A 26,664-nucleotide genomic window follows, 5' to 3' on the forward strand; every position below is an offset into this window, starting at 1 on the left:
TAGTGGTTTTGGGACAATGTACGTGATCAGTTGCCCTTTATTTCCCATTTCTTATATAGAGCCAGCACAGTTTTGTACAGAGACTGTCCTCAATCCCATGAGGTCTCAAAGGAGGTCATAATCTTATTTTTCTATGTCAGACCCCTATGAACCTATTAGTATTGTATGGGTGTTATTTAGATACTTTTAATGTGCATATAGATAAATATATAATGTACTTGAAGGAGAATGGTGTTTATAATCTTATTTCTATCTCAGATTACCAGAGGTTCATTGTTGGGGACATTAGAGGGCGTGATCTGTGGACACACGGGAGGAAGGTGACCCTTCAGTGTCCGGTGTCTTATTGTCCTGAGGATGTTACAGTCTTATGGTCGGTGACTGAAGGAGATGGTAAAGTCCAGGAAATATCTGCTGATGCAGCACAGTCGCACAAGGAAAGAGAAGCTCTGAAGACTTCTGGTTATTATCTTGTACAAGAGACTGAGGAGTCTGATGTGAAAGGACTATATAATACCACCAGTATACTGACATTAATACCGGCAGTGATCAAACATTATGGATCCCTCATTACCTGCACAGTTACCTCTGATGGTGAAACCAAGGCCAAGACATTCCAGCCGAAATCACTTCATGGTAAAATGTTCTACATGTGATTGAAATGTATGTATTAAAGGGGTTATCTGGGTCTGGTGGTCCATCCTTAGGCTTTATTGCCATGGCCCCTTTAAACCACTAATCTGCAGGCGTGCCACGAGTCGGCCCCCACAGATGTGATACTGATGACCTATCCTAAAGACTTGTTATTTTAAAAACTGAATTTAGAAACTTCACAAAAATACAAATCCCAGCATTCCTCTCCTCTACTGATTTCTGGGGGTTTGATTGCTGGAACTCGTACCGATCTTGGGAACAGGGATCCCGAATAAATGGCTGCAGTTAAAACATTTCAGTCTCTCTCCATTCATTGAAGTGTGACCGCCAGAAAAAAACAGAGTTAAAGGTCCCTGGTATATCAGGCAGTTCTATTGAAATGGAACGGCAGCACATCTGTTAAATTGCCGCTCTGTTAATTCAGGTTGATATACACCATCTGTAAGCATATCCTAACTGCATGTTCACACAGTTTAGGCTCCTCTTAGGCCTCATGTCCATGCGGGAGCCCACAGCGGAATCACACCCTGCCCGCGGCCAAGGACATTATTTTTACCTGTCTTGATCTTCTGTGGATCTGTCTGGGTCCTGTGCGGGTCTTCTCCCTCCCTGTCTGGATCTTCTTTCTTTCTTTACTGTGGATGTGTGCGGGCAGCTCCTGCTTTCCCGCAGTATCTGCTGCCTGTCCGCAATTGAATTTCGGACAGGCTGCTGATCGGACGGCTTCTATTGACTTCAATGGAGCATGCTGCGATATGTTTTCCGAAACAAAAGCTTTGCAAATCAAATCCACATGCTTTAATGCATTTGCAGATGCCCATGTATCCCTATGGGCGGCGTGATTTACAGATCACCCGCAAATCAGATCCGCCCGTGTACATTGGGCCTTAAACTGCACAATTCTCGTTTGAACGAGCTGCTGACGTCCTCACCTAATGTTAAATACTGAAGAAGTGCTTAAACTGAACGACAATTGAACAAGCCAATGGCTATTTTTTTTTTGTCCTGCAGAAATTGAACGAGAAGTGCACGATTCTCATTTTTCGTTGGCTCGTGTTTAGACTGAACGATTCATTCATTTCGGTTCGTTTGAACGATAATCGTTCCATGTTGGATGTGACAATGGTGCTTTTTGACGGATCTGACACCTAGTCCGTGGCAGAAATCTAAGGCTGACCCTCGAGATTTTGCCATGGATGCACACATCAGCCACACATTGCACTTTTCGCAAGAAATCGTGTGATGCAATAACATTTCAATTCTTTTTTTCCATGGCATGGATTTCAGAATCTATAAACCATATCACAGAAAGACACCAACCCCGCATGAGTGCTAGCAGTGGCCAATAGCGCTTGTGTGCTAGCTCCCTAGACTTGATGTAACTGATGATCACTGCAAGAAGTTATCATTATTGTGAGAAGTCGTTCTTGCTGTCTGATCTTGTGAATATTCTCTGTGATGCCGGTATTTTCTTCAGTTGCTTGCATTGTGGAATTGGTGAACGGCAGCCTCTTAAGGCCTATTTAGACACAACGATAATCACTCAAAAGATGTCGCTCAAGCGACTTTTAAGCGATCATCGTTGTGTCATTTACAGCGCAAGATGGGCGATCACCTTGTGCTGCCAGCAGAGGATGCAGAAGACAAGCAGGGTGTCCCCGCTTGTCTTCTGCATACAGCTGTTCCCCCGCTCCGAGCGCCCGGCTGTTATACAGCCGAGCGCTCTGAGAGGACGATGCAGAAGACAAGCGGGGTATCCCCACTTGTCTTCTGCATCCAGATGTTCCCTGCTCTGAGCGCCCAGCTGTTATACAGCTGAGCGCTCTGTGCCAGGTATGGAGAACAGAGCTGGACCACTGTTCTTCATACTCAGCCTGTTATCAGGGACGGGATAGAGCTGAAACAATAGTATCAGCTGTATCCCGCTGTGAATCCCTGATAAGGCTCATCGTTGTCTTTCAGCATGCTGAAAGATGACAATGAGTGATGGGATAACGAAAACTGCATGATGTCAGTTCAGTTAAACACAACGATTATCGCTCAAAAGACAGGTTTTGAGCGATAATCGTTGTCTAAATGGGTCTTTATTCATGCCAGTACAGACTCTTACATATCTGTTCTCTTCCAGCTAATCCACAAGTGTCGGGTCCTGTAGAAGCCTCTCTGACTGACTCCGGGGATGTCATCTGCTCTCTGACTCTGCAGAACTTTTATCCAAAGCATATTACTGTCAGATGGACAACAGGGCAAAATCCACTGAAATCCAAAGAAGAGCTTCAAGAAAATACCAATCACACATATAATGTCTGCAGCCGATGCCCCGTCCAGGGAAGTCTCCTTAAGGATCCCAACTTTACACTGACTGTGACCTGGAAGCACAAAAGTATGAAGGAAGAAGGGAGGAGAGTCCTGTCCTGGAGAGATGAGGATAACAGTAAGGCTGCCTTCACACGGGTGCTAAAATCCGGTAAGATGTGTGCGCTGCGAGAATCACAAATATGAACCTCATTCTTTTGAATGGGGTCCTACACATGATTTTCTGTATGGCACCACAAAGCGATGCAGGAAACAAATCACAGCATTTTCTATCTTACTCCATCGCAGCACCCATTGTTTGCAATGGGGCCGGCAGCAGCATCGCACCACAGGCTAGGTGCACGCGATGCGATGCAAGGTCTCCCATTGAAAGCAATGGGGAAAAACTCCACGATCCTCCACCGCGGCTAACAGCCGCACTGGAGGATCCCTGGATACCCCAAGTGATGCAAGGCTGTTTTTTGCCATGGATGACAAGCGCGATATGGGGATGTGATTCACGGCCCTATATCCCGCTTGCCCGTGTGAAGTTTTCCGTAGACAGATACGTTGCCCGCCATATAGTTATATTTAACATAATTACATGACACGTTGGTTTGTAGCATACCATGTGTGAGAAACATCCGTCTGCCATGTATCTCTGTGCCACTCAGTGTTACCTCTAACCTCTTGTAGTTAGTGGGGGGACAGATACAGTGGCTCCCAGCCCTTTTTTCTCCTTCAAGCCTCTGCTTCTAGCCAAGAACACCACCGTACATGCAGCATCCAACTGAACAGCCCTTTCCCTATTGTCTCCACGACGGCACCACCTGAGGCCACCTCATGATAGGACAGGAACACACAGAGGTTTAAAGCCACCCCCACCCCAACCTTCCTTCCCACCTTCCTCAGTGCTTTTCCTCTCAGTAGGCAGGTATCCAGAGAGGTGCTGGGAGCTGTCAGGAGTTCGTGGCATGAGGAAAGAAGATGCTTACTGCAGGGATTGGAGTCAGTGGGGGCTGCTTCTCCCTTCCAGAGGATCACCTCCTGGGATGCTGCAGGTGCAGTTTACCCACGCCAGATTCCTCCTCACCACAGCCAAGGGCCGTGTTAAGTGAGGGCTTTGAGCATCTTATCCCCCTCCTCCTGCTGCTCCTTGTCCGTGGTGCATGTGGGCCCGCTGTAGGAGCAGGCACGGTGCTCTGACACTCCTCTAGGCAACGGCGTTGGTGGGCGGTGGAGCCTGCTGGACTACGTGATGGGGATGTGGGGGGTGGAGTGGCAAAAAAAAGGAATCCGAGAGAAGATAAGAAGGTGGATTACATGGATCGGAGTGATTTTGCAGGGTCTATGTCCATTTAATTTGCAGTACTTTGTAGATAAGAGTTCTGCAGTGTTGGACATCCCTGAACTGGCTGCTACCTCTGGTGTTGTAAGTAGCCTGTCGGGTGCCTCATGCAAAAACAAACGTATCTGTGTATATGCATTTATATATCCTTTCCCTTCTGTTTACTAGAGGGGGACAAGAATGCAGCCAGGCCAGCAAAATCAAAGCTGAAAACATGTGCGACATGCATGAAAAAATTGACGTCAGCATACACTAAAACCTTGTGCAAATTATGCATAGCCAAAATCGTAAAAGAGGAATCCAGGGGATTCATGGAGAATATCGGGCTGCTAGTTAGAGAGAAAGTCCGCTCAGCCCTAGCGTCCCAGGACGTACCACCAGCTACTTCCTCTATTCCAGCACAAGTCAGCAGGTCAAATAGCTAAGGCAACTACTCCGACTCAGAGAAAAGTGTAATATTCTCGGATATCGAGGAGCAAGCGGATCCTATTGAATTCTCAAAATTCTCTATAAAAAGATCCTCTTTAACCTTGAGGACATTGCAGAGCTCATTAAAGCAGTCAGGGCTACCCTCAACATGGAGGAACCCAAGAAGCCACGTACCATCCACACAAAGCAGCCCTGTCCAACTCCACTCGGAGAGTTCTATGGCTCAAGTCCTGGTCTGGAGACTTGGCCTCAAAAAGCAAACTTTCTCCTTACCCTTCCATGGCCAATTCCTGTTTGGTCCCGATCTGGATAAAATCCTAGGAAAAGTGGCAGATCAGAAAAGGAGCTTTCCAGATTAAAAGACAGACTGAGATCCTTTTTTCGTGTCACAGGCAAACAGTCAAAGCCATATAGAGGCAAGGGCAAAACTGTCCGTTGGAGTTACCCAAAGGGGGCGGAGGAAGAGGTTTCATTTTCAAACCCCATCAGGGGAAATTCCATAAATCAAAGCCATGACATCATCCCAGTAGGTACGAGACTCCAGGCCTTGTCAAAAAGATGGGCCCAGCTTTGCAAGAAAGCCTGGATCTCCAAGATCTTAAAACAAGGGTTTTAAAATCTTGGTCTCTTGCCTAAACAATTTTTTTCTTATCTGTATCATTTGGGGAACACAGCTTTGACCTGGGTATAGCTTCTGCCACTAGGCGGCAACACTAAACATAAGTGTTAACTCCTCTCCCTGCAAGCATCATGCTAGCTCAGTTTTAAGCGTAGTGTCGTAGGAGGCAGACTGTCTCACTTAAAGAGACAATTTTTTTCATTTCAACATTTTTCCGGAAGGTCAGGGAATAACAGGGAGGCAGTACTCTCCCCGTTAACCCACCGAGGAGGGCGAACAGAATGAAGCTAACTTTCTGTTGTCTGCCTGGTCCCTCAGAAAACAAGGAGGCTCATTCGGGCCCTAACCAGGATGTGACCCGCCAACCAGAGAGCCCCTCTTTTCTCACGGTCCGTCATCCTCTACCTAAAGGCGCAATAGCAGGGAAAAGCTCTGCTGGAAATGGGAAACCACCCTACCTCAGTCAAGAGGCAAGTATGTGGTTTTATTTTGTTAGTCCACCGTGCGGACAGTAATTAGGTTTCCACCGTGTGGATGCATTATGCATTGTTTTGTAGCTTGTATTTTTTGCCGTGCGCGGCCTGTGATGGCAGCCTGGGGCCATGGTAGCTGCCTCACGGCTCTGGCGTTATGGCCTCCATGTGGAGGGGATAGTCCCGCCGCGCTGTCCTTTTTAGTGCAGCCACGTGCCCAGTTTGGCACGCAGCCATCTCTGCAGCAATGCCGCAGCATCGTAGCTATGGCAGTTTGCTGACCTGCATTCATTATTATGCTGAGCAGTAGCACAGTGGGGGACAAGCAGCCATATGGTGGAGCCATACGGCCGTTTAGTTGGGGCCATGTGGCGCTGCACGGACATTTTGGTTTTGCCGTTGAGTGGTCATGTGGGTTCGCATCTCTACCCGCCACGTGGCCTGTCTGCATGCGACCATGTGAGTTACACGGGGATTGAGCCGCGCATATATCGGGAGATGCAGCACCCCTTGCTGCATGGACTGTATCTTGCTGCTGCTGTTTTTAGACACTGCGCGGCCAGCGTCTTCCTCTGCAGCGCAGTCTGGGGCACGCATCCTGTGTACGTCGCCGCAAGGACTCGATCGCCCCTCACTCATATCTGCTCCAGTCTGGGTTAAGCCATCCCTATCATCCGGCTCCCCTGTCGCCCCTCCCACAGTTCCTGCAGCCAGATGTTTCACAGTGTCCGTGTCCAGGATGACACGGGGACACTAGTGGCCAGAGCCACATACTATGTGCGCTCTCGCTACAGTGCAAGGTTACATCCAGCCTGAGAATATCTTGTCTTACAGACAAGTGTCCAAACTGATTGTCACCATCACTGCGATCTTGTTGACACCCGTGGTACCTTCCTTACCGGAAGGAGTACATACACAGGGATTCTCTGAACACATCACTCCTCATGGCTGGTCCAGATTGAATTGAGCCCTCCCTAGCGGTAGCTCCCCTGTTGCTCCTCCTGCAGTTCCCCGCAGGCAGCCTAGCACAGAGTCCGAGCCCAGGATGACATGCGGACAAGGGCCGGCCAGAGCCACATATCAAGTGCGCTCTTACTACAGTACGAGATTACATTCAGCAGAGGATAAAACAAATTAAAACCGTGCTCCGTTATTCAGATAATTATCAAATGGTAGGTGAAAAAGCAAAGGACTCACCTGGTGCTAAGTGGGGCACACCTTATGACAAGGGGACCCACTAGCACTTAGTATCCAAGCAGGCATATAATCATGATCCCCATTCATAATCCAGCCGATCACAGGAGAGCAGGCTAGCATCCAGAAAGATTCCTCATTTTTATGTGCCTATGGTCTATATTCAGCAGAGGATATCTCTGATTACGGGCAATGTTACTCAAACTGATTGTCAGCTGTACTCCGGCCCTGATGGGACCTGTGGTACCTTTCTTACTGGAAAGAGTACTCGCACAGGAATACCCTGCATGCATCGCTACTCATGCTGGACTGGGTTGGGCCTGGCCTAGCGGCTAGCTGCCCTGTCGTTGCCCATCCTGCAGTTCCCTGCAGGCAGCCTACCGCAGTGTCAGAATCCAGGAAGTCAGGCGGACGGGCCGGCCAGAGCCACGTATGGTGTGCATTTTCTCTACAGTATGAGATTCACATCCACCCAGAATAAGTCTCGTCCTATGAACAATATTGTCAAATTGCCTGTTGGCTTTTCTTCGGCCTTGCTGAGACCTGTGGTACCTTCCCCTAGGGAAAGAGTACTATTCACAGGAATTCTGCAAACACATCGCGCCTCATCTCCCAGCTGTAGCGGGTCAGCTCGCACACCATACCTTACCCAACGGCTAGCTCTCTTGTAATGACTGTCTACAGTTCTGGCCTGCGGCCTTAGCGCGATCTCCAATTACAGGAGAGCTGCAACTTGGAGCCGTACACAACCACATACTGGGTGATTCTGGGTCCCAACTCCGACAGTGAGCTGGGGGGCTGTAGATACGTCTATGGGACGCCCCTCCGGTCAGCTCTATCATATGCTGATCCACTGCGAGTCCGCTCCCTCTCAGGCAGTCTCGGAACTACAAGGTATCTTGTGTTTTTCTAGGAACCTGGACTGCTAGTTCTATTAGACGTGTCCATACAGATGTGGGTAGCTCAGGTCGTCATCACTACAGGCATGATGCCGCTTGAGACAGAATCCCCTGCTGACCCTGATTGGGCGCAGAACAGGCCATGTTTCTTTTATATTGTGGCTGGGCAGATGCAGGTCGTAAGGAGTACTCTGCAAGGCAGAGCAGTCTCTAGTTCACTCCTTGAGCAACTAGTTCATCATATTCCTTTGCGGGACGGATCGCATAAGGAAGTTAACACGTCCAACGGAGTTAAGTTAGACAGATCCAGGAGCACGCTGCGATTCTCCTGTGTGGTTCTCCCTTCATTATTACTTGCAAGAGACCGTGAAACAGTATATACGTGTGCTTTTGGCAATTCTTGGTTTGTCCCTTTCTACTACTGATGTTACCTCAAAGGGACCAGCGAGATTCCTGTACCAGTGTACTCTTGCTGTGCTGCCAACCTTCTTGTTCCTAGTGGATTCATGCAGTTGCACCGATATCTTGGTACAGGACCAGACCTAGTTAACTACCCAGTCAGCCCCATTCCAGACTACACTCATTCGGAAGTCCACGATTTCATGCAGAGAGTGGATGCTGTGGCATTGTCACAGGATCAAGGACCTGAAGGATCTCTTGATGCAAGTCCTTTTCGCTCTACAGCTAACCAAGCAGTCAACGCTATGGATGGGGGCCGTCGGGATACGGAGCATCAGAGCCATGCTGTGCTTCAGCTACGCGGCCTGGGATGAGAGATCAGTCCATGGGTTCTAGACCCCCCACATTCTGTGCATAGTCAGCTCTGTAGATGACTCCTTCAAATTAGCTGAAAGGAAACATCTCCCCACAAGCTTTTAAGGAATGGTCAAGACAGGACACCGACCAGAAGCGGTTGTGGATCGCAATGAGTGATTTCTTCATTGGAGTCTGGAAGAGTCCTGCTTCCTTCCTCATGGCGGGACTGTGAAGGTGATACTGACAGCCTGGAGTTACATGGAAGCGTACAACTAGGTCGACTATTGGAAGGCCCACAGCTCTCTGAAGTCTCGGCACCGATGGCTCCACAGCTCTGCTTTGGATGCCTATTTTATACCGAAGGTTGTCAACAGGAGACTGTCATTATCGACCAGTTGTATATGCTCTCGCTGCCGCTGATATCAAGAACCACTTCAGTGAAGTATTCGTGGGCACCTCTCTCGGTAGTACCTCGTCCCGAGGAACGCTTCAGTGGCAAGTGGCCTTGGCCTGACTACACAAGAGTACCTCTCTCAGGTAGCATTCAAAAGTTGCACCGGCTCGCGGCTGGCAGTCATGGCAACTCCGAGTGGATTCCTGCCTTTTTCAAGGTGGACTCCTTGGCTCGGGGCACTACAGGGTTACAGTGCCAGTAAAGTTGTATTCTCGAGCCGTGTTACGGCTCATATTACTTGGCCCGCAGGTGCCTCGTCGGAAGCTCCTTATCAAGAGGTCTTTTTTTTTCCCCCGGAGGGTAGATGGGACCGTTACTCGGGCCCCTTTATGCTCAGTCTCTGAGCATGTTGGATGCCTAGACATCTATTAACGCTAGTCGAAGTTGAAGAACAGATTGTTTCTTTACACCTGCAGCTTCTTATATTTTTCTACCCCTTTTGGGTACTGCTCTAGAATGTCCCGTGGGCTTTGCTGTGCCCCCCAATGATACAGATGAGAACTTACCGTAAAATCTGTTTCTAGTCTTGTTCATTGGGGGGGGGTCCAGCACCCACCTAGTCTGGTATTATATACTCCTTCGTGGGAGTGTCCTCTGTGCAGTCGCACATAGTGTTACAATGGATTATAGTTTCTAAGTATTGTTTATTTACTAATGTTGTATCCTACTAGCTGCTCCTACTGCTTGCATCCAAACTGAGCTAGCATGATGCTTGCAGGGGGTATAGCTAGTGATAGGAGTTAACACTTTTATGTTTGGTGTCGCCTCCCCAATGAACAAGACGAGAGAGATTTTATGGTAAGGTCTTGCAAAAACCTATTTTTTTTTTTTGACTACCTTGTACCACATTCAACTACTACACCTTCTCCAGCAGGGGGTATGAGATTTACTGCAATTACAGGCAGCGACTCAAGTCCTCCCCGAGCTAAAAATTCACAGGCCACTATTCCAGGCTATTCTTTATTTTGCTGGAACTTCAATGTGATTGTAAATTTAAAACTCCTAAAAAGCTCTATAAAATACAGGAGGTTCAAATTGGAGACACTAAACTCCACAATGAAGCTAGCAAAAGAGAGGGAGATAAAAAAAAAAGCATTCATGGCTTCCATCGATCTGAGGGATGCCTACTTTCATGTCACAATTCACCAAATGGTAGGCCAGTAATCAGCCCCTCCCATCTTTACCAAAATCATGTCAGTGCTGACACCCAGCCCAAGGCAGAGGTCTATACTAATAGTTCCATAAATAGATCACATCCTAGTGGTGGCCGAAACCAGGGATCTCATAGTCGCACAGCAAGCAACAACCATCCAACTCTTACAACACTTGGGTTGGATCATGAACGGAGATAAATCAGACACAACCCCCAGGGGAACGCAGTAAAGGTATCCCTGCATTGTTGGCTTCCAGCCTCTAACCTCTCAAAGGAGGTTCACTGGCTACAGGATCCAGTAACGTGTTACCATAGATGCCAGCTCCCAGGGCTGTGGCGCTGACATAGGGGACCTATAACTCTAGGGATCCTGGTCCTGTAGAGTGTGCAATCAGTCCTCAAATTTCAAGGAACTTCTGGTTGTTTTAAAGGCCCTCCAACTGTCAGGAAGCACCACCCAAAATCAACACCTGGAAATCCTTTGGACAATGTCACAACACTGGCCTATATCAGACATCAAGGAACAAGATGCCCATCCCTACAGAGCATCACCCAAAGGTTCTTTCACTGGGCAGAACATCATGCCCTGTCAATCTCAGCAACCTGCCTAAAGGGTGCTCTGAATCAAACGGCAAACTACGTCAATCGGCAGGGGCTAAACCCAGGGGAATGGTGCCTCTCCCAGGACATCTTCAATGTCCTGACAGGTGGGGATTCCCACAGATAGACCTTTTTGCCTCAAGAAAAAAATGCAAGGTTTATTTTCCCTCAATCCAAGGGACCACCCACAAGCGGTAGATTCACTGACTCAGAACTAGGAATAGTCTACACATTACCTCCTATCCCACTGATCCCAAGGGTCCGTCAAAAATTCCGGCAGCCTACAAAACAAAGTTTGAGTCGGCGGGATCCAGTCCACCTGCCTGTCCGGACGAATCTTCTAACCCAGGGTCCTCTGACCCATCCAGACATAGCGAACCTCCAAATCTCCGTGTGCATATTAAGTCCATGTTGATATGTAGAGTCTTCTCCAAAAGTGACGCACATCCTGTTATGCAATAGGAAAGCATCAACAAACAGAACATAGCATAAAACCTGGAAAAAGTTCACATCATGGTGCCAGGAGAAAGGTTCTCCATTTTTTTTCCTCCAGCATACCATCAATCCTGGAATTTCTCTGGGACTGCCTAGACAAAGGCCTCTCTCCTAGCACACTAAGTCCAAGTAGCAGCTCCTAGTGCCTTTTAGGATACCAGACTTTCTGAAGTGAGTTGGATTTCTAGGATCTTTTTTAAAGCAGCAGGCAGGTCAAAACTTACAAACATCAACATAGTCCCTGAATGGAACCTTAAATGGGTTCTTACAGCCCTATCCTCAGCTCCATTTGAACCCATGGGCTCAATTCTGATCAGAACCCTGACCATTAAAACAATCTTCCTGGTGGCAATTACTTCAGCAAGAAGAGTTAGCGAGCTCCAGGCCTTATCCATTCGCCATCCATTCTGCAGAATCGCTGAAAACAAGATCTTTAAGCTAGCTCCTTCATGTATACCTAAGGTAGCATCCTCCTTCCATAGGTCCCAAGACACATTTCCACCCTTTTGTAATAACCATAAAAACGACGAGGAACAGAAGTCTCACTGCCTTGACGTTAGGAGAGCCGTGCAATTTATCAACTCCACAAGTCAGATTATCATCCTGCCTCCACTATTTGTCCACTTTTTCGGCCACAAAAAGAAGGGGGGTGGGAGCAGCTAAGAGTTCTATAGCAAGATTGATCTGCCTAGCCATCAGAGGCTTATGCAGCAATAGATGAAACGGACCCAGAGAGTCCTTAGGCCTCATGTCCACGGGCAAAAGAAGAATTAAAATCCGCAGCGGATTTTAGCTCTTCTCCCGCACGCAGATCCGCACCCCATAGGGATGCATTGACCACCCGCGGGTAGATAAATACCCGCGGATGGTCAATAAAAGGGAATTTTTAAAAAATGGAGCATGTAAAAAAACGCGACATGCTCCATTTTCGTGCGGGTCTTACCTAAGATAAGAATTAACTCACCCGCAGCGGGCCGGGAGGGTGTTCTCTTCCTCACGGCCGGATCTTTCTTGCTTCGGCTCGGCGGATGTGCCCAGCGCATGCACGCGGCACGCTGGCGATGTGCCGTCGGCGTGCCGAGTTCATCCGCCGGCTGAAAAAGAAGATCCGGCCATGAGGAAGAGAAGACGTGCCCGGCCTGCTGCGGGTGAGTTAATTCTTTTAAATTCCTATTTTAAGCGCTCATGTCCGCAGGGCAGGAGGGACCTGCTACGGATTCTACATGGAGAATCAGTAGCGGGCCGGATTTTCCCCGTGGACATGAGGCCTAAAGCCAATTCAACCAGGGCGATGTCCACATCTTAGGTGTGATGTACGATCCAACATCTGATCGGATATCCAGGGCACATAAGAAGTGAATAAAGATTTATTCTGTGTCGACACAATAATACAGCCTGAGGGAGCTCTGCTCACAAATCCCAGACTGGCTATTACATCACAGATAGAGATGAGCGAGCACCAAAATGCTCGGGTGCTCGTTATTCGGGACGAACTTTTCGCGATGCTCGAGGGTTCGTTTCGAGTAACGAACCCCATTGAAGTCAATGGGCGACCCGAGCATTTTTGTATTTCGCCGATGCTCGCTAAGGTTTCCTTGTGTGAAAATCTGGGCAATTCAAGAAAGTGATGGGAACGACACAGCAACGGATAGGGCAGGCGAGGGGCTACATGTTGGGCTGCATCTCAAGTTCACAGGTCCCACTATTAAGCCACAATAGCGGCAAGAGTGGGCCCCCCCCCTCCCAAAAACTTTTACTTCTGAAAAGCCCTCATTAGCATGGCATACCTTAGCTAAGCACCACACTACCTCCAACAAAGCACAATCACTGCCTGCATGACACTCCACTGCCACTTCTCCTGGGTTACATGCTGCCCAACCCCCCCTCCCCCCCACAGCGCACACCAAAGTGTCCCTGCGCAGCCTTCAGCTGCCCTCATGCCACACCACCCTCATGTCTATTTAGAAGTGCGTCTGCCATGACGAGGAACCGCAGGCACACACTGCAGAGGGTTGGCACGGCTAGGCAGCGACCCTCTTTAAAAGGGGCGGGGCGATAGCCCACAATGCTGTACAGAAGCAATGAGAAATAGAATCCTGTGCCACCGCCATCAGGAGCTGCACACGTGGGCATAGCAATGGGGAACCTATGTGCCACACACTATTCATTCTGTCAAGGTGTCTGCATGCCCCAGTCAGACCGCATTTTTTAATTCATAGACACAGGCAGGTACAACTCCCTATTGTGAAGTCCCTGTGGACCCACAGCATGGGTGGCTCCCTGGAACCCACCGGCGGTACATAAAAATATCCCATTGCATTGCCCAACACAGCTGAGGTAGTAATGTCGTGCTTAATGCAGGTGGGCTTCGGCCCACACTGCATGCCCCAGTCTGACTGGGGTTCTTTACAAGTGGAAACAGATGCATTTATAATTCCCTGTGGACCCACAGCATGGGTGGGTGCCAGGAAGCCACCGGCGGTACATAGAAATATCCCATTGCATTGCCCAACACAGCTGAGGTAGTAATGTCGTGCTTAATGCAGGTGGGCTTCGGCCCACACTGCATGCCCCAGTCAGACTGGGGTTCTTTACAAGTGGAAACAGATGCATTTATAATTCCCTGTGGACCCACAGCATGGGTGGGTGCCAGGAAGCCACCGGCGGTACATAGAAATATCCCATTGCATTGCCCAACACAGCTGAGGTAGTAATGTCGTGCTTAATGCAGGTGGGCTTCGGCCCACACTGCATGCCCCAGTCAGACTGGGGTTCTTTACAAGTGGAAACAGATGCATTTATAATTCCCTGTGGACCCACAGCATGGGTGGGTGCCAGGAAGCCACCGGCGGTACATAGAAATATCCCATTGCATTGCCCAACACAGCTGAGGTAGTAATGTCGTGCTTAATACAGGTGGGCTTCGGCCCACACTGCATGCCCCAGTCAGACTGGGGTTCTTTACAAGTGGACAGATGTAGGTTAAACTCCTTGTGCACCTACAGCATGGGTGGCTCCCTGGAACCCACCGGCGATACACAAAAATATCCCATTGCATTGCCCAACACAGCGGATGTAACGTCAGCTGTAATGCAGGTGGGCTAAAAATTCATTTGATTACACTGTAGGCGAGGGCCCACAAAAATTGCTGTATCAACAGTACTAATGTACATCCAAAAAATTGGCCATGCCCAACCAAGATGGCAGGTGAAACCCATTAATCGCTTTGGTTAATGTGGCTTAAGTGGTAACTAGGCCTGGAGGCAGCCCAGTTTAACGAAAAATTGGTTCAAGCTAAAGTTTCAACGCTTTTAAGAGCATTGAAACATATAAAAATTGTTTCGAAAAATTATATGAGTGAGCCTTGTGGCCCTAAGAAAAAATTGCCCGTTCAGCGTGATTACCTGAGGTTTCAGGAGGAGGAGCAGGAGGAGGAGGAGGAATATTAGACACAGATTGATGAAGCAGAAATGTCCCCGTTTTGGATGGTGAGAGAGAACGTAGCTTCCATCCGCGGGTGCATAATACGTATTGCTTACGTATCGCTGCTGTCCGCTGGTGGAGAAGAGAAGTCTGGGGAAATCCAGGCTTTGCTCATCTTGATGAGTGTTAGCCTGTCGGCACTGTCGGTTGACAGGCGGGTACGCTTATCTGTGATGATTCCCCCAGCCGCACTAAACACCCTCTCCGACAAGACGCTAGCCGCAGGACAAGCAAGCACCTCCAGGGCATACAGCGCTAGTTCAGGCCACGTGTCCAGCTTCGACACCCAGTAGTTGTAGGGGGCAGAGGCGTCACCGAGGATGGTCGTGCGATCGGCTACGTACTCCCTCACCATCCTTTTACAGTGCTCCCGCCGACTCAGCCTTGACTGGGGAGCGGTGACACAGTCTTGCTGGGGAGCCATAAAGCTGGCCAGGCCCTTAAAGATTGTTGCACTGTCTGGGCTGTACATGCTGCTCGATCTACGCACCTCCCCTGCTACCTGGCCCTCGGAACTGCGCCTTCTGCCACTAGCGCTGTCGGATGGGAATTTTACCATCAGCTTGTCCGCCAGGGTCCTGTGGTATAGCAACACTCTCGAACCCCTTTCCTCTTCGGGAATGAGACTGGGAGGGTTCTCCTTATAGCGTGGGTCGAGCAGTGTGTACACCCAGTAATCCGTAGTGGCCAGAATGCGTTGAATGCGAGGGTCACGAGAAAGGCATCCTAACATGAAGTCAGCCATGTGTGCCAGGGTACCTGTACGCAACACATGGCTGTCCGCACTAGGAAGATCACTTTCAGGATCCTCCTCCTCCTCCTCCTCCTCCTCCTCAGGCCATACACGCTGAAATGATGACAGGCAAGCAGCATGGGTACCGTCAGCAGTGGGCCAAGCTGTCTCTTCCCCCTCCTCCTCATCCTCCTCCTCCTCCTCCTGAATGCGCTGAGATATAGACAGGAGGGTGCTCTGACTATCCAGCGACATACTGTCTTCCCCCGGCTCTGTTTCCGAGCGCAAAGCGGCTGCCTTTATGGTTTGCAGGGAACTTCTCAAGATGCATAGCAGAGGAATGGTGACGCTAATGATTGCAGCATCGCCGCTCACCACCTGGGTAGACTGATCAACTGACCAACCAGGGCCACTCTTCTGAAATGAATTGAGGAGGCTGACTCCCACTGCGCCGCCCATGTTGGAGTTGGTATTCCACTATAGCTCTACGCTGCTCATAGAGCCTAGCCAACATGTGGAGCGTAGAGTTCCACCGTGTGGGCACGTCGCACAGCAGTCGGTGCACTGGCAGATTAAACCGATGTTGCAGGGTGCGCAGGGTGGCAGCGTCCGTGTGGGACTTGCGGAAATGTGCGCAGAGCCGGCGCACCTTTACGAGCAGGTCTGACAAGCGTGGGTAGCTTTTCAGAAAGCGCTGAACCACCAAATTAAAGACGTGGGCCAGGCATGGCATGTGCGTGAGGCTGCCGAGCTGCAGAGCCGCCACCAGGTTACGGCCGTTGTCACACACGACCATGCCCGGTTGGAGGCTCAGCGGCGCAAGCCAACGGTCCGTCTGCTCTGTCAGACCCTGCAGCAATTCGTGGGCCGTGTGCCTCCTATCTCCTAAGCTGAGTAGTTTCAGCACGGCCTGCTGACGCTTGCCCACCGCTGTGCTGCCACGACGCGCGACACCGACTGCTGGCGACGTGCTGCTGCTGCTGACACATCTAGATTGCGAGACAGAGGTTGAGGAGGAGGAGGAGGAGGAGGGTGCTTTAGTGGAAGAAGCATACACCGCCGCAGATACCACCACCGAGCTGTGGTCCGCAATTCTGGGGGTGGGTAGGACGTGAGCGGTCCCAGGCTCTGACTCTGTCCCAGCCTCCACTAAATTCACCCAATGTGCCGTCAGGGAGATGTAGTGGCCCTGCCCGCCTGTGCTTGTCCACGTGTCCGTAGTTAAGTGGACCTTGCCACTAACCGCATTGGTGAGGGCGCGTACAATGTTGCGGGAGACGTGGTCGTGCAGGGCTGGGACGGCACATCGGGAAAAGTAGTGGCGACTGGGAACTGAGTAGCGCGGGGCCGCCGCCGCCATCATAGCTTTGAAGGACTCCGTTTCCACAACCCTATACGGCAGCATCTCAAGGCTGATAAATTTGGCTATGTGGACGGTTAACGATTGAGCGTGCGGGTGCGTGGTGGCGTACTTGCGCTTGCGCTCCAACACTTGCGCTAGCGACGGCTGGACTGTGCGGTGCGAGACATTGCTGGATGGGGCCGAGGACAGCGGAGGTGAGGGTGTGGGTGCAGGCCATGAGACGGTTGTGCCTGTGTCCTGAGAGGGAGGTTGGATCTCAGTGGCAGGTTGGGGCACAGGGGGAGAGGCAGCGGTGCAAACCGGAGGCGGTGAACGGCCTTCGTCCCACCTTGTGGGGTGCTTGGCCATCATATGTCTGCGCATGCTGGTGGTGGTGAGGCTGTTGGTGGTGGCTCCCCGGCTGATTTTGGCGCGACAAAGGTTGCACACCACTGTTCGTCGGTCGTCAGGCATCTCTGTGAAAAACTGCCAGACCTTAGAGCACCTCGGCCTCTGCAGGGTGGCATGGCGCGAGGGTGTGCTTTGGGAAACACTTGGTGAATTATTCGGTCTGGCCCTGCCTCTACCCCTGGCCACCGCACTGCCTCTTGCAACCTGCCCTGCTGATGCCCCTGCCTCCCCCTCTGAAGACCTGTCCTGAGTAGGCGTTGCACACCAGGTGGGGTCAGTCACCTCATCGTCCTGCTGCTCTTCCTCCGAATCCTCTGTGCGCTGCTCCCTTGGACTTACTGCCCTTACTACTACCTCACTGCAAGACAACTGTGTCTCATCGGCTGGGAGGAAGGAGGAGCAGCAGACAGAGGATTCGGATTTGCAGCAGTGGACGGCGCAGAACTGTGGCTGGACGATAGGTTGCTCGAAGCACTTTCTGCCATCCAGGACAGGACCTGCTCACACTGCTCATTTTCTAATAAAGGTCTCCCACGTGGACCCATTAATTGGGCGATGAATGTGGGGACACCAGAAACGTGCCTCTCTCCTAATCGCGCAGCAGTCGGCTGCGACACACCTGGATCAGGAGCTCGGCCTGTGCCCACACCTTCACTTGGGCCTAGGCGTCCTCGGCCACGTCCACGCCCACGTCCTCTAGGCTTACCCCTACCCCTCAGCATGCTGTATTACCAGTGATTTGATTTCCCAGGCAGGAAATAAATTGGCGCAAGCCTGCAGGCCAAATATAATTTCTTTTCCTTTTTAGCAAAGGGAAGACCCCACTGCGTATATTCAATGAACAAGAAGTTTAATATCTGTGGTGTGGCCCTCAAAAAGTGTCACACAACTATAGTGTAGCAGAGTTATTAACTCTAGCAGAGCAGGTATTTGCCAGTCAGGAAAGACAATGGCGCAAGCCTGCAGTAAACCGTAGCTAGTTGCGTCTGATTTTTGTACGTTGTTCACGCAGCACACACGTACACGGAGACCTTAGGACTGACACAGGCTGGCCAAATATAATTTTTTGTCCTTTTTAGCAAAGGGAAAACCCCACTGCGTATATTCAATGAACAAGAAGTTTAATATCTGTGGTGTGGCCCTCAGAAAGTGTCACACAACTATAGTGTAGCAGAGTTATTAACTCTAGCAGAGCAGGTATTTGCCAGTCAGGAAAGACAATGGCGCAAGGCTGCAGTAAACCGTAGCTGGTTGCGTCTGATTTTTGTACGTTGTCCACGCAGCACACACGTACACGGAGACCTTAGGACTGACACAGGCAGGCCAAATATAATTTTTTGTCCTTTTTAGCAAAGGGAAGACCCCACTGCGTATATTCAATGAACAAGAAGTTTAATATCTGTGGTGTGGCCCTCAAAAAGTGTCACACAACTATAGTGTAGCAGAGTTATTAACTCTAGCAGAGCAGGTATTTGCCAGTCAGGAAAGACAATGGCGCAAGCCTGCAGTAAACCGTAGCTAGTTGCGTCTGATTTTTGTACGTTGTTCACGCAGCACACACGTACACGGAGACCTTAGGACTGACACAGGCTGGCCAAATATAATTTTTTGTCCTTTTTAGCAAAGGGAAAACCCCACTGCGTATATTCAATGAACAAGAAGTTTAATATCTGTGGTGTGGCCCTCAGAAAGTGTCACACAACTATAGTGTAGCAGAGTTATTAACTCTAGCAGAGCAGGTATTTGCCAGTCAGGAAAGACAATGGCGCAAGGCTGCAGTAAACCGTAGCTGGTTGCGTCTGATTTTTGTACGTTGTCCACGCAGCACACACGTACACGGAGACCTTAGGACTGACACAGGCAGGCCAAATATAATTTTTTGTCCTTTTTAGCAAAGGGAAGGACCCACTGCGTATATTCAATGAACAATAACTGTGTTGTGGCCCTGCCTACACAATTCTGTCCCTGTAGTATCAATGGAGGGTGCAATGCTCTGCACAGACGATTTTTAGAAAAAAAAAAAATATGCAACACTGCTAACAGCAGCCAGCACAGTACTGCACACGGTTAAATTTGGCCCTAGAAAGGACCGTTGAGGTTCTTGAAGGCTACACTCACTCCTAACACTCTCCCTGCCTATACACCACTTCTGTCCCTAATGCCGGGTGCAATGCTCTGCACTGCCGATTTTGAGAAAAAAAACAAAAAAAAAACACTGCTAGCAGCAGCCTGCACACAGGTAGATGTGGCCCTGAGAAGGACCGTTGGGGTTCTTGAAGCCTACACTGACTCCTAACGCTCTCCCTACAGCAGCACCAGCACGATAGTACTTTCCCTCAGCTAAGTCACAAGGCATGTGTGGCGAGCCCCGGGAGGGGCCGACTTTTATACTCGGGTGACATCAGATCTCCCCAGCCACTCACAGCAGGGGGGTGGTATAGGACTTGAACGTCACAGGGGGAAGTTGTAATGCCTTCCCTGTCTTTCAATTGGCCAGAAAAGCGTGCTAACGTCTCAGAGAGGAAACTGAAAGTAACCGGAACACCGCGTGGTGCTCGTTACGAGTAACGAGCATCCCGAACACCCTAATATTCGCACGAATATCAAGCTCGGACGAGTACGTTCGCTCATCTCTAATCACAGACATAGCTTTTAGTAAGCCTGCCTACTGGATATATAAAGCTAACACTTATTATTTCATCTTATCTTTTGATTTAGACAAAGAAAGCAGGAAGTATATACGACTTCCACTTATGCAAGTTACATACATACAGCTACTGGAAGTCAGACAGAGTGAGAATGAGGGGGCTAGTGGTGGAATTCAAGTACAGGCTCCTGGTATCTGGTTACACAGTGTATCTCAGCTACAACTAGTATCACATAGATGAGGATTAGATACATAGAACAGACTGTATCTACTTTTTCAAAGAGAGACCCCTTTTAGTCAACTACGTTTATAACAAGGGAAGTTAATAAAAGGTAAGGTTAGTATATAATAGCTACATTTCATTTGGTAGATCCATAACAATATATAATATGATTCAGCTATCGGGCTGATAACAGAGAAACAATATCTTATAAGTCCTCATAGCGGAGTGAGCCTCGAGCTCAGTAGAGCAGATATACAAGGCAGCTGTCTGAAAAAAACTGCATACCTTTATGAAACACTATAGATTAGGTATTCAAGCAGATGGGGATCAGGCCTTTGGAGGTAGAATCCTGGCTATGGTCCCGCCCTGATTTAATTTAGTTGGTACGCCTCAGGTGGTGCTGGCGTGGAGACTGTAGGGAAAAGTTACATTAGACTTACCGGTAATCGGTTTTTCGGGAAGTCCCCATGACTGCACCCATACACACAACCCCAAATATATATATATATATATATATATATATATATATATATATATATATATATATATATATATATATTTTATATATGTGTGTGTATATATATATATATATATATATATATATATATATATATATATATATATATATATATATATATATATATGTATGTATATATATATATATATTTTTTTAGGTAAAGTTATAGGTAATTTAAATTTAGTTCATCAATCCATTATAAAACACCTGAGGAAGGTGGGAAAGGGGGCTTTACACCTCTGTGTGTTTCTGTCCTATCAGGAGGAGATGATCTCAGGTGGGGCTGTCGTGGAACTTTCCGAAAAAACTCGTTACCGGTAATTCTAATCTAATTTTATCACTCCTTACCACATAAAGCAGTAACGCAGCCATGTACAGTTGGTCATAGCTGGTCATACACATTAGATGTAGATCAGTTAAACTTGCCAATTCATTTTTGATGAAGAGGCGCTGATACATATATAAATGTTCCTGTGGTAGTATTTGTTGTTTCTGTAGCTCTTTGTGAGATATGATATATATGCACATCCATGTCTCTATGTGCTATAAGTATACAGCAATTTTATGAAGGAAACTTACAAGACCTGATCACTTTTTTTGTTTCTGAAGGTTTTCCATGGCGTCCTGTCATCCAGGAAGTTCCCGTACCTCATGTACTGATGGGTCAAGCAAACACCCTCCAGTACAACATCTCCAGATATTTCCCGGATGCGCTGTCTGTGAGCTGGTATAAGAAGGACAAGGGAGCTCTGGAATCTGTTCCTGTACATGATACATATAAGACGTCAGTCACCGAGTCCCAGAGACAGCCTGATTCCACGTACTCCTGTACGGCCAGTCTGCTGTTCACTCCAAGCCTAAAAGACCGGGAATCAGAAGTCATCTGCAGAGCGGACCATCCCAGCCTGGAGGGAGCATTAGAGAGAAGCACTGGACCCTTACGTGTGCAGGGTGAGTGGGAGCCTTAAAGTCAACTTTGAAAAATCTTTTTGGGTCTGGCATTCTGTGGAGAGATTTAATTGCTAAAATTCTGTCTGCCTACAGCCACCACTTGGGGGCGCTTTCTGCAGACTATTTTATTATGTAGTCCAGGCAGTCACTACTAGGGGGAGCTTACTGTAGTCCACGTAGACAGAATTTTGTCATTTGATCCCTTAGGCCAATGCAGAGGATTTGAAACTTTGTAGAAGAAAACAGAGCTCCAATCACTGTAAAGAAATAAATGGTGAGGCAAATGTCTGGACACAGCTGTATAACCGGTGTAGTAATGAGAAAATTGAATTCCAAGGTGTGAAAGTATTAAAAGGGAGGCTGCATTTTGTGGTGGAGAAGACTTTTTTTTGGCAGTCGTTTAGAACTCTGGAAAACCTAAGCTGAATTCCATGTTAAATGGGAAGGGGGTTATGTGATACATCATTTTTGGTTTGAATTTACTCAAACACACTGGGAGTGTCAGTTTTCCCTGCCTTTACTTGTTTAGGAGTCAAGTGAGGGCAGAGTTTCACAAAATGCTTTACATGAAGTGTTTGAACCATGTGCATCCGGCGGAGTGGTGGACACAATGTTTAATCCAGTTTTTGTCAAGACGCTGAAGAACTGCAGGTGATATATCTTCACAGCACTGTAGTATACGCCTTTTCAGTAGAACCATAGTGTGTATTTTTTCTGCATACACAAGGGACTTTAAATGTCCCCAGAGATAAGTCTAAAGGTATTATGTCCGGTGACCGTGGCAGCCATTCTAGCAGGCATCTATGCCCAGTGAAGTGTACATCCAGCCATTTGCATACAGCCAGAGTAAAGTGCAGAGGTGCGCCATCCTGTTGAAAGTAACCTGGGAACGTGCTGCTCTCCTTGGGCACAAATGGGAAAAGTGTATCCAGTAACATTGGGGGTACTTCTCACCCTAAATGATCCGTCAACGAAAGACGGCCCTGGATGTCAGACACAGTTTACTAACTTAGCCCTCCCTAAACTTCTAAATAAGTAAAGATTGGGCAAAACGGACACTTTCAGGGTGTTACTGAGTAAATTCTAGCTAAGACTGATATAACCCTTTGACCTCATTACCATTTGAAAAAGTTGAACTGAATTCAATATGGCAGAGTACAAAATGGCCACCAAAAATGTTTCCTCCACTGAAAATTGCAGCTTCCCTCCATAAATGGATGTGTCTAGATTTTTTGCCTCACCCTGCATTATGACTTGGCCTTGGGGCCCTTTTCCACAGGCCGATCATTTAGATTCTAGTTGCATCATGTGAATTTGATCGATGATCGTTCAGTGTAAATGCACCGACTGAACAAAAAACAATAATTTGTTTGCTTATCGTTCGTCATTCAGTTTATGAACGCATGAAAACTGAAGAATAAGCAACCCGTGTTGTGAATGGAGGCGGGTGAGACGGAACTATCCCTTGCCCTCTCTGCCTCCATTCACTGAAAAAGCAGGAAAGCAACTATTGCTTGGACGGCCTGATGGGCGCTTTCACACCTGAAAGGTCGTCCCGTGTAAAAGGGCCCTTAGGGCCTGACAACTTGTGCATTCTCCCAGAATGCATCACTTGTCACTGCTGAAGAGGGGGGCTCCAGTAGCCATCATGTACTTGGTGGCCAAAACTGTAGAAGGGGAAATGCCCGGGATACAGCTACAGCCCTTCACTTATTGGTTGGGCTCTATGTGATTTTATTATTTGGACGCTATGGGGAGACCATCAATAGAAGTGCACACGGCACCATCCTGCCTGAGGCTGGCTTTTCCCCTCACACAGTCCTTTAAATACTGAAAAAATAACAATTAAACTGCACATAATTGGAATCGCCACATCTTTAACCCCATAGTGACGAACCTTTTTTCATTTTTTCCTCTTTTAAAAAATCATAACTCCTTTATTTATCCATCGACATCGCTGTATAAGGGCTTGCTTTTTGTTGGACAAGTTGTATTTTTTTATTGGTGCTCCTTAATGTACCATATAATGTACTGGAACTTTTAAAAGTTTTAAGTGGAGAGAAATGGGAAAAAAATGAAATTCCGGCATCTTTCGTTGCGTCTTGTTTATACGGCGCACAAACTGCAACAAAAATGACATAACTTTATTCTATTGGTCCGCACAATTACTACAATACCAAACTTAAAAATATACATATATATTATGTTATTTATTTTATTTTTTTATTGTACTTTTTATTGTATTTTTTTTCAAAGACTTAACTTTTAAAAATTATTTTCTGCCGCCATCTTCTGCACGCAATACCTTTTGTGTCAGGGCTCATTTTTTGCAGGATGCCCTGTAGTTTCTATTTTGGGATACATACGACTTTTTGATTGCTTTTTATTGCATTTTTTTCTTGGAGACAGGGTGACCAAAACGGCGCATTTCTGGCATTTTTTGTTTTTTCTGACAACGTTCAGCGTGCAGGGTAAATAATGTGTTACTTTGATCAGAGTTTTATGGATGGAGTGATACTAAATATGTATTTGTTAGCCTATTTTATTAGAAATATGGCAAAAGTGGGGGTTTTGAACTTTGAAGACTTTATTATTCTTATTTTTACTTTTTTTCTTAATTTCCAGAGGAAACTAGTAATGTTTTGATCGCTCCTGCAGTATTATGTAATGCCATAGTATTACATCATACTGCGATCGGGCAGTCTATCCGCAGCATTTCTGCTATGTGTGAACATACGCTTAACGTGACTGTTAGGGGTTAACCTACAAACATAAGACAACATGGCGTCCATCACGGTCGTTCACTTCATGTGTATTTTGTTTTCTGGAATCTTCATTATTTTCTAGGTAAACCAAAGAGCAGAAAACCTATTAGTGTAACTTTGGGCAAAGAGGAGGTGAAATGTTCTGTGGTTCTAGAGAGTTTCTATCCCCAGGATATCCAGATTATGTGGGATTGTGTATCAGAACAAGAGACACGGCGCTGTCCATCAGCAGAAAGATTTACAACTAATATGGATAAATCGTACAGCGTTATCAGTGATTGTAGGATTCCTGAGAAAGATCTGAAGAACCCGAACGTCAAAGTGCGTGTGATGTGGAGTCATGAGTCCATGGATGATCCTGAGAGCAGAGAGATGACTATAAGAGATGAAGGTGAGAAGGGAACAATGGGGAATATTGGAGGATCAATAAGTGTCTCCCATTGTTTTAAGTGGGCAACCTTGCATCGCACTCATGTGCACACCATGCAATGTGTTTTCCTCTCCCATTGAAAACAATGGGCAACGTGTTCTGAGGGAACGCCCAAAGATAAGACATGCTGCATTTTTTTCTGCTATTGGAGAAAACCGGTCATGTATATGATCCCATTCAAAAGAATGGGGTTGATATTCATGTGAGATTTGGGCGTCTCACAACGCACAAATCTCACAATTTTCACTGCCGTGTGAAAGCGTCCTAAGAGATCACCCTTATCGCGCTGTGTAAAGTGCTCATATGAAGATAAACCAATCCGAAGCGAGATGGTATCCTGATCCAGACTCATGAATGAGAATATAGGAAATCGTGTTTCTAGTTCATACCATGCAGTAATCTCATGTTACATGTCAGAATCCACAGGGCTGCACAGGTATACAGCGGGTGTTACCAATTATAATCAGTAGGTGGCAGTATCTGAGCCATGGAATCTTACCTTTTTGTAAAACCTTACCAAACTCTTACAAAATATCAGACACCAATGGCCGCCTGCAGACAGGCGGAAGTTCAGCGGCGGGATTCCCCGCCGAATTTCCGCCTGTACACGCCTGCATAGGATTGCAGTACAGTATGCAATCCTATGCAGACGGCCGCGGTTTGTCTGCGCAAAATCACGCGCAGAAAACAAATGCGGCATGCTATAACTCTGTGTGGGGCTCGCAGAGCCCCTCCCAGAAACGTCACTCCACCGCCGGCGGCTCCGCTACGCACACGCGCCGGCTGGGCGGCAGCGGGCACATGAAAGAGCCGGAGCTGCGGGAGCTGGTGAGTTCAGCGCTGCTCTCTGCAGGCGCGCGGGTAGGGGCCTGCTGCGAGAATTCTTGCAGCCGGATCCGACCCGGCCATCTACAGGCGGCCAATGTTGGATAAAAAAGGCTGCAGTGTTTATTTAACGGAGTTACCAACATTGGGGAGAAATGTAACCAATAGAGATAAGCGAGCACCAAAATGCTCGGGTGCTCATTGCTCGAGTCGAACTTTCCACGATGCTTAAAGGGGTTGTCCCGCGAAACAAAGTGGGTCTATACACTTCTGTATGGCCATATTAATGCACTTTGTAATGTACATTGTGCATTAATTATGAGCCATACAGAAGTTATCAGAAATTTTTCACTTACCTGTTCCGTTGCTAGCGTCCTCGTTTCCATGGAGCCGTCTAATTTTCAGCGTCTAATCGCCAGATTAGACGCGCTTGCGCAGTCCGGGTCTTCTTTTTTTCTCAATGGGGCCGCTCGTGCCGGAGAGCGGCTCCGTGTAGCTCCGCCCCGTCACGTGCCGATTCCAGCCAATCAGGAGGCTGGAATCGGCAATGGACCGCACAGAAGCCCTGCGGTCCACCGAGGGAGAAGATCCCGGCGGCCATCTTCAGCAGGTAAGTAAGAAGTCACCGGAGCGCGGGGATTCAGGTAAGCACTGTCCGGTGTTCTTGTTTAACCCCTGCATCGGGGTTGTCTCGCGCCGAACGGGGGGGCTGTTGAAAAAAAAAAACCCTGTTTCGGCGCGGGACAACCCCTTTAAGAGCTCGTTTCGAGTAACGAACCCCATTGAAGTCAATGGGCGACTCGAGCATTTTTGTATGGGACCGATGCTCCGCATAGGTCATGACTTGTGAAACTCTGGAAAACATCCAAAAGTCATGAAAACACCACTTAAACAGATTGGGAAGGGCAGGGGCAGCATGCATGGCTGCATCTCAGGCTCCCAGGTCCCACTATTTAGCCAAAATGGGG

General features: G+C 48.1%; 1 protein-coding gene and 1 gene segment (V, D, J or C); one reads left to right on the top strand and one right to left on the bottom strand.

Annotated features, from left to right (window-relative positions):
- Positions 1-26,664, bottom strand: part of LOC136577984 (uncharacterized) — a 1,034,970-nt gene that overhangs the window by 465,932 nt on the left and 542,374 nt on the right. The window lies entirely within an intron of this gene.
- Positions 213-25,270, top strand: LOC136577409 (Ig mu chain C region-like). The segment is given in 5 exon segments: positions 213-636; positions 2,783-3,088; positions 21,335-21,676; positions 24,524-24,832; positions 25,254-25,270. Coding segments are annotated over 5 exon segments (1,398 nt in total).

The sequence above is a fragment of the Eleutherodactylus coqui genome, chromosome 8, assembly GCF_035609145.1.
Source record: "Eleutherodactylus coqui strain aEleCoq1 chromosome 8, aEleCoq1.hap1, whole genome shotgun sequence".
Taxonomy (NCBI): domain Eukaryota; kingdom Metazoa; phylum Chordata; class Amphibia; order Anura; family Eleutherodactylidae; genus Eleutherodactylus; species Eleutherodactylus coqui.